Source organism: Passer domesticus, chromosome 6 (assembly GCF_036417665.1).
Source record: "Passer domesticus isolate bPasDom1 chromosome 6, bPasDom1.hap1, whole genome shotgun sequence".
In the NCBI taxonomy this organism is placed as follows: Eukaryota; Metazoa; Chordata; class Aves; order Passeriformes; family Passeridae; genus Passer; species Passer domesticus.
In genome coordinates this window covers 31,312,941-31,329,771 of record NC_087479.1, presented here as the reverse complement: position 1 = coordinate 31,329,771, position 16,831 = coordinate 31,312,941, and the positions used below count along the sequence as shown (strand labels likewise).

The following is a 16,831-nucleotide window of genomic DNA, read 5'->3' as shown; positions in this document are numbered from 1 at the left end:
ACAGCCTGGTGCCCACTCAGCTGGTAAGAGCTGGTGGAAGCACAGTCTGTGAGCACACAACCATCACGGCCCCAGGCATCTGGTCCTAGGCTCTTCAACAGGAGAAGCAGGAGCAAACTGTTATGGGCAAAGGGAATTTTAGGTGCTGGGGGCAGTGGGAGGGTGAGGATGCACAGCCACCACTAGGCAGCCCACAGCCAGCTGTGTTGGTCATTTACAACTTAATGTGGACAATAGTGAGTGCCCTAAAAGATCTGACCTACTTCAGCTTGATTTATAAGCAAACAGCTAATTTTTAGAGCGCCTACCTGATTTTTCCAGAGAATTAAAAATAAAAACTCCAGCCACAAAAAGATACCACTGTATTTATATTTTTACCATGTGGTAATATGCAATTAGGAGATGATCAGGGTTGTTCTCCTGGATCTCAGCAAAATATTTGCTCATGCACATCACCAGCTGTTTCATCTCTAATTAAAAAGATCTGGAGTTGGCTAAGCTGCAGCTAGATATGATTAGTATTTAGTACCTAAAAGTGTTTCAATCCATACATGAGCAGCTTTTTCTCCTGAATTAGTAGTGATGGATGGAGATACAAAAAAGCCCAGGATTCACTAATGATTTACTATCATTTATTAAGTATATATGTTGCTGATGACAACACAGTATGTATGCTTGATTCTGAAATATTGCTATAGGCCAAAGATTTACAGAAGTGCCTTTGTAGTCTTCAGAATGGTATTATGAAAGTAAAGTGCTCATGAATAATAAGAAAACTAACAGCCTTATCTGGCATAAATAAGAACGTTCACCATCTGGTGTTTTTTAAATGAAAACCTTTGATGGTAATTACTCAGAATGCAACAAGTTTCCAAAATTTGGAATTTTGGCATGATTCTCTCCAGAAATTTAGCACTCACATAAGTAATTAAGACTATAAATCTTACACTGGTTTGATTATGAAGATGAATCATTGTCTCAAAATTACAGCAGGAGAAGAGGCTGCCAAACATGTCCATTTATCGATATATGCTTACAGAGCACTGGTTTAGTGCAATCTTAAGTGAAGCGTTATAACAATGTAAAATGAGATTTCATTATTTGCTTTACAAGCATAAATTATGATCATTGTTATTGTTTTCCTGGCGCCTGAAAATGGATTTGGGATTGGACATTTTAACTGATGTAATCCAAGATTAAGTGGCAGAGCTTTCTTTGGAGCCTCTAGCCTGCAGAAATAGTCTAGCTGCAGTTATTAAAGTCCTTGTCTGCTCAGAGCAAGCTTCTTGCCCTTAGTGTAGCTCACTGTGTTTATTATATGTGATGTGTCAAATAGGTTTTCAATATAATACAGCACATAACCTAACTAGAGGAAGAAGCAGCATCGAGTCCTCCAAAATCCTGAAGGTGAGAAGGATTCCTTAAGGCAAATTGTCATCCTAGATTTTCTAAGCTGTTTTAAGCTGCTGAACTCCATCTATCTGTATTTTCTTTCTATTTTTTATACATGTAGCTGAACAGAAAATAGTCAGTGAATCTGGATGTTCTTTCAGATTAGGACCATCTTATGTTTTGAAATCTTAAGATCTGCACTAATTTTGGCTACATGTTCTCCATAGTTTGAAATGTAGTTTTTTGCAAATATCAAGCTGTCATGCTTTGGGACAGGTAATAGAACAAGGATTTCTACTTTCTGTTTTTCTGGGGTGTTTATCAATCACAAGCAGTATTTCTGTTTTTCAGGGCAGGTTCACCTTTTTTGAGAAGTTTCCCTTGGGGTGATAACTTTTCCAGCATTAAGGACAATATTGTCTTCATGGTTTCATAGTGTCCCACACAGCAGACAATACCCAGTTTCACATGCAACAAAAATAAGCAAGAAGCATGTACTCACCCACTTGCCCCTGTTGGGATAATCATGCTCTGGATCAAAAAGGTGTTGGTGCAGCTGGTATTCCCTGCTGAACTCTGCTGTGTCTGGGGTGTTTTCTAGACACCCATCATCAACTGCAAAAGAAAGCACTGAGTGCTTAGTAGCTTTGAAACACACAATATGTGCCACATTAGTCAGCAAACTTCTTACATGCAATCATGTAATTAAAAAAAACATAAAGAACTGGATGACTAGAAAATACCAGTTTTTTTCTTTTGAAACAAATTTTTTCAAAATGTATTTATTTTAAAAAAACCAAGTCCTCACAACTTAAGGAAAACTGAAGTTTATTTTCCAAGCTCTTTCCCTCCTTTATGTTTTTCTTTTAATTATGGCACTTGATTTTACCTAGAATTGCATCTTGCTCTGACTCAGAAGAGATCTTATTTTCTCTTTTAAATGCTCACAAGTCGTTTTAGAAATTGGTAAGGCAACACTTTTGAAGGTCATGGTAAAACAGTGCCGTGAGCAAAGACAGAATTTCTTTCACTGAGTAGCTACCTCTTCCTGGAGCTCCATTTCTGGTTTGCTGCTTTGTCCAAACTGGCTGAAAATAATTTCTGCATCATAAGATCTCATAAAAATGCTATGTAGGAGAAGTTTTATCATGAAAACATTTCTGTAGATTGGTAACTAATCTGATTGGTCCAGAAAACTCCTTTAACCATAATGGATGGTTTGTAGGCAGTGTCACATCAAGATAATATCCTTTCAAAAATCAACTTGGGGTCTTTTTACAAAAGTAAGTCATCTTTAGCTGAAACAAAGGTTCAGTAACTTGAGGCCAGAGCAGCTTTTTGGATAGAGTCTGCTCCTGGAGCTCCCACTGCTTAGCCAGCATGGGCAGCTTGCGGTCCAAGTTCCTCTCAGACATACCCAAGGAGATCCTACCAGCCAGGGCATGATGCTGGGCATTCAAACAGCTGCATCTGCCAGAACACAGGCACTCCAGAGCACACATCTGTGGACTTTCCCTTCTGTCCTTGTGTGTCATCATGTAAAAACATTTGCAGATGGATTATCTTTTTCCCTCAGATGTGGGTGAAAACTTGACTTAAAACCGAGTTGATTCAATGACCTGAGGAGGTTATTCTGAGTTCAACAGATCCAGCTTTCTCTCTTTTCTCGTTGGGACTGGTAAAAAAGAAAATTGCCAATAGAAAACAGGGGAAAACTCTTCATACTGGCTAAGTAACTCAGAAACTATTAAGACACTTAGAAATCATTTCCGTCTCATCAGGGACAAGGTTATATCAAGAGAGAAACAGGTGACAACAGAAGTGTGTGGCAGACCTGAGAGCATTTGTGTCTTTTGGTAGAAAACACAAAGGGCAGCAGGACACATGGGTGTCCTCTATGACTGCTAATCCAAAAATCTTCAACTCAGCTGCTCCAGGCTTATGTATTCCTGCTGTGGAATGTGCATATGTAGACAGTGACTGGAAAAATTGTTTTCCATTAAGCAAATCCACAGACCTGATTGAGGAAGGCCTCTGGTAATTTGTATGCATAATACAGTCACCACTTGAATTTCCATTTAAGGCTCTGAAAAATATTTTACTCTAATCCTAGCAGATACTATCTTCACTCACAGCATACCTATGACAGAGCCATTTATCTGAGCAGGCAGCACTTCCCTGCAAATTCCCCCTCTGTTCAGATCTGACTGTATTAGCTTAGCTAACAACTTTTATTTCACCTAAGACAGAAAAATTGAAGGGATTTTCAAAGGCATTTCCCTGGATGCCATGTTTTAAATTTATTTATCTAATCATGAACAGAAGTCTAATGGGCAAGCACGAAGATAGAAAGTCCATGTGTGTGCTTGTGTGTGTGAGAAAATCTAAACCCATCATTTGCAACTTGTCAGACAACAGCTATAGTGAACAAATTGGAAGATGATGTATTATTCTAGAAGAGATGAAGGCATCATCACCAAATGGGCTGTAATAGAAAACAGTAAGGGAGGACTATTTGAAATTTTGTCAAATTTTTGAATTAAATGCAAAAACACTTCACAGTGATAAAAACTTTTCATAACAAATATAATTTTCTTATTAATTCTAAGATAGAACATTTTAAATAAGAATACTGACAATTGTTCTGCATTATGCAAATAATATAAAAGAAGACGAAACAGAAAACATTTTGAAAGGATCTCTTAGCTGACAAATAAAAAATCAGAGAAAAATAGAGCGCTCATTCCCATTTCCAGGTCCCAAGGCAGCCAATGGCTGTTTTACTACTGCTTTCAGTCCTGGAAGTCATTCCTTGGCTCAAGTAGCAGGGAGGAGATCCATTCTCTCAGGGTATGTGTATCATGCACATGCAGGGCTGCTTTGGTGACCCGTGGGCACCAGCCCCGCAGGCTCGGTGCCTGCGTGGTGGCAGCCTGGGTGACACCCCACGTGTCCCAGGTGGCAGTCTGAGGGACACAGGTGGCTGCCTGGGTGACACCCCACGTGTCCCAGGTGGCAGTCTGAGGGACACAGGTGGCAGCCTGGGTGACACCCCGCGTGTCCCGGGCACCGCTCCGGCTCTCCAGGGCTGCGCTGCCAGAGCCAGCCTGCAGTGCCCTGGGCTACAGCCATGCAGGTCTCCACTTCTTGGCACAGATGCACCCGCAGTGAGCTGTAAAGACGCACAGATTGGAGCCAAGGTATCTTAAATATTGACTCATGGTCTGGGTTGGAGATCAGGGCAGACAGTTTCATTCCTCTTGGCACAATGAAAGTCTCTAAAATAAGGGTAAATCTCATCTGTACAGAATAACTTTTTTCAGGGGCCAGCTTAAAAATGAACTCCCTTGGGAACATGATGCTCTCATAAATCCCACTATCTTCGACTCTGAGATCAAGATGATTTCTTCCACCTTCTCCAGCATTATGCACCAATACAGGATATGCACATATTCTTAAAACAAATATTAAAAAAAAGCTAATCTGAAACACTGAAACACCCAATTTCTCAACAGTTCTTGTCCTGGGGCATAGAATGAAAAAGCCCTGATTTCTGATCATGGGTTGTACAGTGCTGAAAGACAGGAAGATGTAAGAGGTACATAAGATATAAGAGTGAAGACAGAGGTACAGAGGGTACAGCTGAATTACCTGTTTTTCCAATAGGGCAGGGATTTGGAGGGTCAGGATATCCTTGATCTTCACTGAAATCCTTTGGTACATTATCTCCTGTCAGCTCAGCCACGATGTTTGGGATATTGCCATATGGACCCAAGTGCTGGAGACCCTCATGTGCACCACCTAGCAAAGACAATTTATGCACAGTTGTTTCACAAGATTGAAAATGTAAGTACTTCAGCTGGTGCAAGTAATCTACACTTCAATTTAAAATATAATCTCTCACTCTATATATGTAATTGTTTTAGAGACAAATCCAAGTTTAGATTTCAAGCATCTCTTTCAGAAACATAACCATGTGACCTAAATCCAGTTACTCAGATAACTAAGAATGAAACTAGAAAACAAAACTGGCCACATGTTATTAGTCTTATGCCTGTTTTTGTCCTTAACTATGAAAATTTTAGGCAAGAAAATGCAAAGAAATAGACATCGTGAAACCTGATACATCTAAAGCACAATCATCTTCATCACTGATACTATTACTGTTCATTATGGCAACTAACAACAGAAGGTATAGCAAGACAGCATCATGGCAGGAAGGCAATGTTAATGATGAGAAAGAAATACTACCTGCACAGCCTAGAAATACATTAATAAATTAACTTCCAAGGGGGCTTGAGATATTAAGGTCCTTAGGGACCCAGGGTATTCTAGCGAATTTGGCTGTATACACCTAGAAAAAATATTTTTAAATGAAACCAATTCTTAAATGTAAATTTGCATTTCCTGTTGTAATGATGAAAAGTGGTGAAGAGTCTCTGTTGTTGATGGGAATTCTTGTTCACATATATCTCCACAGTAGTCAGTGTGTTACAAAGCAGCCCAGGTAGTGACTTCACACTTTTACATGCAATATTACCTTTTCCCTGTGGGATCCAGAGCAGCATCACTGCAGGGTTACAGCAGCAGAGTGCAGCAGGTTTTGTAACCCTGTGGCAGAGGACACAGCGATGGGCCTGCTGTGCTTGGGCAACTGCACCCAGAACTGCTGTGCTGTGGCCACTGCCACGCCTCAGCTGGGTGCCCTGCCTTTCACAAGTAGGGTCTTCCACTAAAGATTTGGGACCAAGCTCAGGCCACTCTCTCTCTCTCTAAATAATTATCTGTCCCAGATCTTTTCTGCATGCCTTACTGGCCAAATGCATCCACAGGCAAAACCCCAGCTGCTTGTGGAGTTTTTAAAGTACTATTGTACACTATTCTTTTGAATTTCAGACATAATACATTAGTTTCAAGCATGTTCTTTTTCCCTGACAAAGACAGCCACCACACACACTGCAGCAATGGAGACGGTTGTGTGACAGCAAAGTAATATTTTTTTAAACCCTATATAATGAGGGATAACAACACACAGTCAACATGTAAATTCTACTAACAATGAATTGAGAGGAAAAGGAATTTGAACAATTGGAAAATATGAGTTAAAGAATGAACACAGACACAACTGCTTGGGTAAATAGCAAAATCACCATATTATCACCAAATAGTCTTATTTAAAATTTATTTATTTTTTATCAATCCAGTAGATGTGAATAAAGCCTCCAAACATGAAAGTTGCTCCAAAAGAATCACTGAAGTACTCCCATCCTGACTTACAAATAAATATTACCAGCCTAAATCATCTTTTATACAGCCAAACATTGTGAGCTAACTTAATCACTTGCAAAGATTGCTAACAGAAGGCACTCAAATACAAAATTCAAGTTTTGTATTCATTTCTACATTTAGAAGTGGCAGTTGAGGCAAATTTTGCGAATTGATTTTGCAAATGACTACTTGGATGTTGGCATTATAGTAAAGCAAATTAGTCTATAAGCAGATACATTTCCATTTTATTTGCACAATGGACTAAAATCTAACCAGTGTGCTAATTTTCCCCCTCAAGTACAAGTCTCTTATTCTGTAATGCAGTGTTGCAGAAAAGATTTACAGATATGCAACAAAACATAAAACTACCTCTATAAAAAATTGCATCTCTGTTGGATGGAAATTTGGCTTGTAGATGACCATGAAACCTGGTACTAAAACCAGAAGAGCATTATCCCCATTCTGAGCTTTATTAAATATACCTTTAGTCCATAGCCCACACAAAGATCACGCTCGTAACGCAATCACATGTTATGGTGATGAGGTTAAAAAAATGTATAACATACACTTCATTTAATGAAATTTAATATAATGTCTAATATATAGCATAAAATACTTCTTTTGTCCTGACTTCCTTCACATGAAGATTGATTACATATATGTACTTAAAAGCATCAGGTTATGATTCTGCTGTAAACTACGGAACCACGTAATCAATACGTGTTTGAACGTGCTGTATACAATGTGGTTCACTATGGGACAATCCATCAGATAGAAGCCTATCCCTGCTTGCATGTGGTGCAGACCTCTTGGCACCAAAGCTCCATCCATAAAGAAAACAGAGGTACTTAGCAGGCTCCAGTGTGCTATATATACATGTAAGTTTAAACCGACTGCCAAGAATTCCCCTGACTGAGTACAAACCAATCTTTTTATATTAATATAAAGGATTGTTTCCTTTAGGTATAAATGTGCAGGATCATTTGAGGGTTTTTCCTTTCTTTGCAAAAGAGCTGCAGACAATAGCACCTGCTCTGGTGCCATAATTTAGCACACTTGAGTGATTTAATAGCATCAGCAAAGCTCATTCGTTATAAACTCTGATAAATAGTGCACTCAGCAAAGACTACAATAATAAAAATGAAATGCTACGAATATATGAAGTGGGGTACTATGTACAGTAACTCTCATGAGTTGCATTAGTTTTGGTATAACATTACTGATTTAAAGAAACATATTAGGATTAAAGACACTGCAGCTACCAAGTTAAAATATTGGGATACAAACATGTACAGTCAGCTACAAAAATAGCAGAAGATCAGTTTCTTGAACCTTGAGGCAGAGCCTGAAAGAAAAAGACAAGGCAACTCAATACTAAGAAACTTTTCATAATTTCCTATCCAAAGGAATCATGAGAGACATCATTGTTAAATTATTCAAACTTGGACTACCAAAAATCCAGAGCAGTACAGACAATACCCTTGTACTGAGAAGGGATGAGCTAGATAAATCTATGGTTTTTTCCATATCTCCTTACTTATATGAATAGGCTTTTCTGTGCTGCATACTAGGAAAGAAAACACTCCAAAACAATCAGCTCCTTTTCATGAGCAGGATTTTTGTGAGAATTTATTATAAGGTATCTCACATTCCTACAGGATAAACTAGAGGTTGAGATCTCTTGGGCTAAGATCAGCATTGTCCTAAGTAAGCTTTGAATTTCATTTAAAATATATGCATATATGTAGTCATCTAGCAGTAGTCTTGAACTGCTGCAGGATGGTTAACAAAAAAAAAGAACAATGCCTCTCACCATTATTATAATTCTGGAAAAGTATTTTATCAGCTGATTTCAGTTAGAGATCCTTGAAAAGATTAAAAGTTTAAAGTGCATGCATTTCAGCTCATTCCTTTGTAAGAGCAATACTGTCCCACCCATGCAGACCACATAACCACTCCATTCTTGGAGCACAAAAAAAAAAAAAAGGAAAAGAAATATAAAGAGTAACTAATTTATTGCAGGTATTGAATATTTCCCTGATCAAACACATCCAATGGAAATGCTCTTAGTCCACTGAAGTTTTAGCTGCTGCTACCCATCTACTGGTAGTGCAAAGCACAGTGGGAAGAAATCTGTGGAGAGCAATCCTCTGTGTCAAATACAAACAGGCAGAGCTGTCCCCCAGAAGAGTCAGTTTGAGAAAGTCAGTAAGAATGGATTTTCAAAAGTGAGAAGTTTTTGCAGAACACTTAAAGAGAAGTAAGAGGACAAATTTGCCTTTTAGTCTCATTGAAACCATTTCCCATGTCACAGTGAAGATAGAGTTTCCCCAATCACAAATTCAGAAAATAGGCAGTCTGGCCAATCTTAGCATGGAGATATGAAACAGGAAGGATCATAAGTATGTGCTGTGAATAAATAAATACCAAATGCCAAGTTAAAGCCCTTTACTTAGCAAGTCATACTAGGTGCCTCAGAGTATCCAAGCCCCTCACAGACTCACAGGGGGATCTTCTTCCTGAGCCAAAATCATCTCTCCTATCTCAACCTGTACAAACTCCAAGCACACATGAGCTGTAAGGGAAGCCTGATATAGCTTATCTCATTTGCCCAAGGTTCCCAAGGGAGAAAACACATATTTATCAGAGATGTAATACCATACTTCCTACTTTGCAAAATCTTTTGTTAATCTGGACTATTTGTTCTTATCACAAAAAAAATCTTCAAGATTGTTTAGTGTCTCCTCAACACATCAGAAATACATCATTTTCCTTTTTCCTATGGGAAGTGAGTGACAGCTTCCCATACTATCCCGCACTTTCATCCCGAGTCACCTTGCTCTATCTACATTTGTTGTCACGTCACATGCAAAAGAAACATCTCCCCAGTGGAAGGCAGGTTTGACAGAATGCTTGCCAGTGCTCTTATATGTTAAACTGGGACACCACCCATGAACTTGCTTTTTCTTTTCTTTTGTTATCTACAGGACCATCCATCATGTAAACTCTCAAAACATCCTGAATGCAGAAAGTGCATTTACATTTTCCTTACCCTTTCTAACGCTTCAAAAGGCTTTAATGCCCCAATGCTGTAATTATAATTCTGCTAGCTTCATCCTAGAGAGTCCTATCCTGCTTGCTGAAATTGATTAAGCAAAGGAAGTGAGAAGAACTGAAAAAATTATAAATGATCACATTTTGTCTATTCCACAGAAGCTGCTAAATAAGAGAATAGGGAAGGGGGAAAAGCATAGGAGAACAAAGAATGGAAAAATGCAAACCTAGCCAACTTCCTTAACCATTCAAGAGCATGCCTCAAGAAACACAAAAACACTACAGCTATACATGCTCAAGCATTCCAGACTTGGCTTGTCTTCTCCTTAATGACACAAAGTTTCTTAAAACTATAAAGACTAATTTTCTATTTCTCTGCAGAGGGCAATTTTTTCTAAAGTCTTAAGCACATACATCATACAATTACTGACCTTGCTTTCAGCAAAGAATTCAGTTTTATCCAATATTTTAATTACAAACAGTACAAATATTTAAGATATTAAAGGCTCATATTGTGAAATAGTTAGGACCAAAATAATGCCCATGCCTCTCACAATAAATTTATAACAGTAGCTTATATGTCATTATTATTCAAATTGCGTACACACCAAAAAAAATCCAGCAGCCACTTGCTGACAAAGCAAAAAAAAAAAAAAAAACTCTAATGCCTGCCTTGATTGAACAGTCTAACAGTCTCTAATGGACTACAGTAACTTTTCCTTCAGCTGAGCAGTGGCTTTTGCACTTCAGCACATGAATAAGCTGACACACGGTGTCACACACAGTGTCACACACACATCGTGCAGCACACAGCCAGGGGCCCCTCTGCTGCCCTGCCTTGCAGCCACCACACACCAGCAGCCTGAAAAAAAAGCAAAACAAAGCCAGCAAATTGCACCCTCCTGTCACTGCCACAGCACAACCTCTCTACTGACCACATGTGCAGCACATGGTTCTGGGAAACAGAGCAGTGAAAGGAAAGCAGTGACCTCCTTTATCCCACGAGGGATGGGACATTATTTCAATCCCATAAATGTAAATGTGCCAGTGAACGACACTTTATTCACTGGCACTTTATTCACTTGACACCAGCTGCATGAGAAGTCCAAATGCTCCATCAGTGTCAATACATTCAGAGCAAAAGACTCTTTTCACTCCTGTAACGTGCAGCCTGGATGCACCAGAAACATCCTGAACATCCATGGTTTTGTCTCTACTGCGCTGCTGAACTTCACCAAATTTTCACGTTCATTTCCCCATTCATATTCATTCCATTCTACTTTCCATGCACATGGCTCCAAGTCCCAGCTGGTTCAACAGCAGGTTTAAAACCTTCCCATGCCTGTCTGCCAGCTGCTACACGGCAGGTTTCCCAACTGCCCCACACGTCCTCCTTGTGAGCATTCCCAGTGCGGAGCTAGAAGGCTCCAGCCGCTGCCCTGGGGAGCCAGCAATAGCTCAGAACTCCAAAAGCAGAGGCCATGCCATGCAAAGCCACCCCAGTCAAGATGAGGCTTCTTTTGCACTTGGATAAAAGCACTGGCACACAACAAAGCTGCAACAGAGTGGGGAGATGGAGAGCCCTGGAGGGTAAGACCAGGCCCAGTGCTGCTCTTTGGTGCCAAAGGGGCTCAGATCAGCTAACCTGATGTACTAAAGCACCCCAAGGGGAAGAACCAGCTTCTGCAGCTGACAACATTCTTCTTCTCATTCATCCCTGCAGCTGAATGCACACACCATGGCAAGCACAGGGAGAAGAGCTCTGGAAAGCTTTGGAGAGTGCCAGAGATCCTATCTCCTGGCACAACACCAAAATCAAGAAGAGTAAGAGACTCTTCTCTAAATTTCTAAAATATCTTTTCACAGAACCAAGTAAACTTAAAAGTATTTTCTTACTGCAAGTTAATTTAAAATTCAGGTGGGAGCATGGGAAATGCAGCTGATTTTGAGAAAAAATGCAGAAAGGTGTAAATCCTGGCATGCTCACAGAATCACAAAATATGTAGAGTTGCAAGGGACCCACAAGGATCATCAAGTCCAACTTCTTGCTCTGCACAGCACCATCCCTGAGAGTCACACCCTGTGCCCAAGTGCATTGTTCAGAAGCTTCTGGAACTCTGTCAGGTTTGGGGCTGTGACCACTTCCCTGGAGAGCCTGTTCCAGTGCCCAGACACCTTCTGGGTGAATAAACTTTCCCTAATATCCAAGCTATTGACAACCTCAGGCCATTACCTTGGGTGCTGTCACTGCTCACCACAGTGCCTGTCCCTCCTCTTCCCCTCATGAGGAAGTTGGTCTCCCCTCAGTCTCCTCATAAGAGACAAGCAGAGAAAAAAATCTTTAAAAACAAGAGCTCATCATAATTTGGCAAACCTTCACTGCCAGACTTTTTAAAAATACTTTGGCACCACATTCCAATGGTAGATGGAATTTTATAGATTCATATTAAATTTCTCTATACCTTCTGCCACTAGTAGAAAATACAGTCACTATAAAGCATCAGACAATACAGAAGCTATCATATTCCCTCTCCTCTTCAGCTTTCTTACCTCTCCTACTGGATTCTTCCCTCTACTAACATGTACAAGAAAATAATTGTGGCAACAAATTCCATTCTAATTGATTAATTATCTTTAGGTGGATGACAAATGGGTAGTAGAAGGTTTTAAGAGGAGTTGGAGTCACTTTATCTTCTTGGTTCCTCAGCAGAGGTATGTGATGCCTGCACACTCTCCTGCAATCACAAGAGGAGGATATTTCAAGAAAAGGTTTCAAAGCCCCAAATCTAAATAGGTTCCTCAGTCAGATCCACCTGCAAATAACAGATCTAGAGAAAAATGGGGATGAATACTCTTTCCTTCTTTTTTTCTCCACTGACTGACTTTTCTGACAAGCACACTAGATTTGTGAATTTCCCCTGCATGTTCCCAGCCACACAGAACACAGGAGCAGCACCTGCACCCCTCCAGCAGCTCTGGGGCATGGAGGAAGGGCAGCTCCCAAAGTTCAGTCGTGGCAGAGCTCACAGTGGTAACACCTACTGCCTTTGCTGGATCCTGCCCTTGCTCCTCACGAGGGGAAGTTGGGGAACACATTGAGGTAACCTGGTGTGACCTCCGTGCAGCAGCACAACACACCAGCTTGGCTCTCTTACTCACTGCTGCTCATGGCTTATAAATTCATATGGAATCAAGGATATTACAGGCTAAATTTCAAAGATTTTTCTTAATAAAAATAAAATCATACCACATCATCATTTTCCTGTTTGTGGAGTTAGAGTTTCTTCACAGACCTGTGCCATGTCACTCAGATAAAGAAAATTCACTGCAAGCCACTGCTGTCATTTGGCACTGTCATTAGCTTTTAAATTCAGAAATTAGCATTCTAAGGCACCTCTCTTATGACATGCACCACTGCCTGACACTCAAATTCTGGTTACACTTAACACTACGATTTGTCGAATAAAATGCAAAGAAAATAGGTATTTTTAGTCAAATCTATACAAATCTAGATATTTACATATTGTTATGTAAAAACTGTAAGTTTGCCACTTCCATTTTATCTTAAAAATTTGAGATGTCCATATGAAATTGTAAAATAATATTTTCTGGACTATTTAGATTTTAAAAAAACCCAAACAAAACAAAACAAAAAACCACACACAAACCAAAACCCCCATCAACAAACAAATCAGCCTTTCTGAGGGTGATTGTGGGAGGTCTGCCCCAGCTCAGCCCTGTGCAGCTGGCCCCTCATTGCAGCACTGCTCCCCCGGGATGCTGGCACAGACTCTGGCACAGAGCACCTAAACTGCAGCAAGGAGGGTGCAGCCATCACACTGCTGTGTTTGCTGAGCCCCAGATATTGTAAAATTACTACCTGTAGTCATCCAAGGAAGTCCAAATATATTGGGGCATAAGCATAGCACACGTTAGCCTGAAAGTGAATGAGTGCAAAGGTCATTTCTGCACTGGTTTCGCAAGGGAGTTCATCAGCAAAAGTTTCTGCAACTTTCTAATACAAAGATTTTACTGCTCTTGTAGGAAACGAGTACCTGCCTTGCAGGGCAGGACAGACAGCAAAGTAATACACTTATTTACTAATAAGAAAACATTTACTTTTCTTATTAGCAAAATGCAAGCAGAATAGACACTATTAACATGCAGGAGTAATCTGCATAATTTGATGGACAGTAGGTCTGCTGTAGTGAGATCTGTACAGGGACCGTGCTGACAAGCCACTGATCACCAGTTGTTAGTAGACATATTTGCATAATATTCCAGACTCTCTTGAATTTTATCATCTCAATCTGACAAACAGTAATTACATTTTTCTAAAACAATAAACGTACTCATTTCCTTTCAAAATAATCAAATAAACCCCAGCCTGTTTCCAGTAGCTATGAGGAGTCTCCGCAGGAGAATCAAAACCTCCCTGAGAAGCATTGTATTTTTAAAATTTCCTTATACCTGCAAACAATCACAATTTAAGAGACATCATTTAATGAAGCCACTGAGGTTGGCAGCATTATGCCTCTTCTGCAGACTGAAGACTTCAGACTCTGAGTTGTCATGCAGCACTTTTACCAACAATCATTTCGTTTGGGTGGTTTTAAGAAATAAAAAGAACTAAATCAAACACAAACAAACAATCAAACCACACAAGAGGATTTCTGTTATACTGAATTTATGGTAGGCAATGATATTTGCAAAAGGAAAATGGGACCTCCTATTCCCAGTTATTAAGTTAAGTGCTAAAAACTGCTCAAGATGAACTACTGGTGCCCCCATGTGTTTAAGTGAGATTTTTACTGTTCTCCTATGCAGGGTGTAATAGGCCTGAAATTTACATTATATGCTTATTCCCTTCCACTCCTCAGAAAAAAGGAAAACAACGGAAAACCAAACAATAACAAAGACAGAAACAAAAAAACTTCTCAAATACTGGCACAAAATTGTAAGCATACAAGGAAAGGAAAAAAAGTGTGGTCTCTTACTTCATAAATGCTGCACCAGACAGAAAAACTAACCTCAATGCTTTTTGAAATGTTGAATGCATTTCTTTATCTTATTCTTTTGCTCTCTTTTACATAGATTTTTTGCTCTTCTTTACATAGATGCAGCCCCATTCTTACCTGTAGGAAGCTTGAATATGGCCCAGTAAGGCTTGCATATTATTTTAGTGATAAGCTGAGCACTAAGTACAGAAACACAGCTACTCATTAAAAATTCCTATTTTGATTTTCTGTGTTTTCCTATCTTTTTATAGATGCTGCTAAGTGACCCCAGTATAACTTTCTGATAAGATGAACTGACAAGGAGAGTTAATATTATTAGAGAAATTAGACTAATCAATATGAGTTTATTTCTTTTTGGAATCGGGGGATGTACAGAAAGAGAAATCTATCAAGTGGCCAGCAAAAAGCAGCCGCTCCTAAGACACTCCTTTCAGAGACCAACAACATTTCCACTTGACTCTCATTGTGCAGGATCTGTCTGGCTGCTGTGCCATGCACCTTCTGCTGGCTGCAGGACAGGAGCACAGGGAATCAGCCAGCACAGTCCCACTGCTGGGTTTATTTGTCCTGTTGCTCCCACCTCGCAGAGCCCCAGCAAAGGAAGGGAGCTCCCGCTGCCTCTGCACCTCCCTGAATGTCACAGTCATTTCCCAGCACATTAAACTTCCTATCAGGCATTTTCTAGACACTACTCCTATTTTAGCAGCCTGACCTGAAGTAACAGCAAATTGACAAATGCAAAATTAAGGAGAAGATTAAATAAAAAATAAAAAAAAAAAAGCCATGTGTTTATAGATTTCAACATAAGAAAAGGCAGAGATTTCTTTCAATTAACAAGCTGTAATATATTTTTTTATCCATCAACAAGAAAGCTGTAATTTTTTTTTTAATCTATCAACAGGAAAACTATCTTGTCACTTCAAAAAGAGAGCATATGCTACTAAATGTATTTTATGAAGAGTGTCCTTTTTTTAGTTTTCTTTGGTACAGAACATGTTTGTGACTGCACTTTCTACAGCCAAGTCGGCCCTAAACTTTTTCAGGGGGGAAGGGATAGGGTGGGTGTGAAGATAAGGATGGGAATTATCATGTATAGTTCCTTGCAACACATCCACCCTCTGGTGTCTAGCATTTTAAAATCAAAATAGAATTATTTACACTAGAAAAAAAATTTAGAAAGCTGAGATGGAAAATGAGCATGATCAGGAAATCTACTTGTGAATGAACAGCAATATTGTTTTTGTTGTGTATTAAATTATTAAGCTCTTATTCCTGGAAATAATAATAACATGGAAATGTTATTATAGTAATCACTCAAATTTACAAACACTTCATTATAATGAGGTTGCTAGAGTAAACTTGTTTGCATTATGGCAGCCTATATTTGTTTCCAGATTCCAAAGCCATTAAAATTAATTTTTCCTGACAGTATGTTTCTTGCAAGTGTGCACATACAATGGGTGAATTCTTGTCCCTTTGAAAGTCAGTGGTACCTCTGGAGCTGTGGCTCAGCTGAAGCTGATGGCAATGACGGCTATCAACACTGCTGCAGGTCTGTGCTGCTGGGGCTAGTTCTGACAAAAACCCTTTGTTAAGTAAAACAGTTTTCTGTAGGAGCATACTAAATTTATTAAGGTCTAATTGATAGAGGGTTGTTTTTAGGCTGAGATGCAGTATCTAGTCAAAATGAGAAACAAATGCACCCCAGAGCAGTCAGGGCCTTAATGATGAGAATGCAGGCATGAGATGAACCTGGGTTTAAAATTTTTACATCGGTCACTGAAACCTGCAGTCTGAAAAGTGGTTGGAAGTCAACACTTCTGGCAGCTCAGAATTCCTGATAAATAATAAACCTTTCATACCCAATTTTACTGTCCATGACTTTCAGGCAGAAAACCCCAGTGAAGACAGAAGAGTAGTTCAGAAGAGCAGTTGCTGAATTACCACTGCCCTGATGGTACTGATGGTGAAAACCCTGTTTTGCTGTGACACAACAATTCTAAAACCTCTTTCTTTCCTTCCCCCTTAGTTTCCCTTTCTATTATCATGTTGAATTTTTGAAGCACTTGCACACAGAATTATTAGCCAGTGATAACAGT

General features: G+C 39.5%; 1 protein-coding gene and 1 long non-coding RNA gene across 4 annotated transcripts in view; both read right to left on the bottom strand.

Moving 5' to 3' along the window:
* Positions 1-16,831, bottom strand: part of SCG5 (secretogranin V) — a 29,929-nt gene that overhangs the window by 9,527 nt on the left and 3,571 nt on the right. For all 3 annotated transcript variants that reach the window (XM_064424149.1, XM_064424150.1, XM_064424148.1), the window contains exons 3-4: positions 5,044-5,193; positions 1,895-2,007 (exon numbers count right to left, since the gene is read on the bottom strand). In XM_064424149.1, coding sequence (XP_064280219.1) covers positions 1,895-2,007; positions 5,044-5,193 — 263 coding nt within the window. The remainder of the gene's footprint in view (positions 1-1,894; positions 2,008-5,043; positions 5,194-16,831) is intronic.
* LOC135302120 (uncharacterized) lies at positions 6,566-13,653 on the bottom strand. Its single transcript, XR_010363816.1, has 3 exons — positions 13,595-13,653; positions 12,265-12,449; positions 6,566-8,005 (listed from the first exon to the last, which is right to left on the bottom strand). It is a non-coding gene; the product is annotated as an uncharacterized LOC135302120 (long non-coding RNA).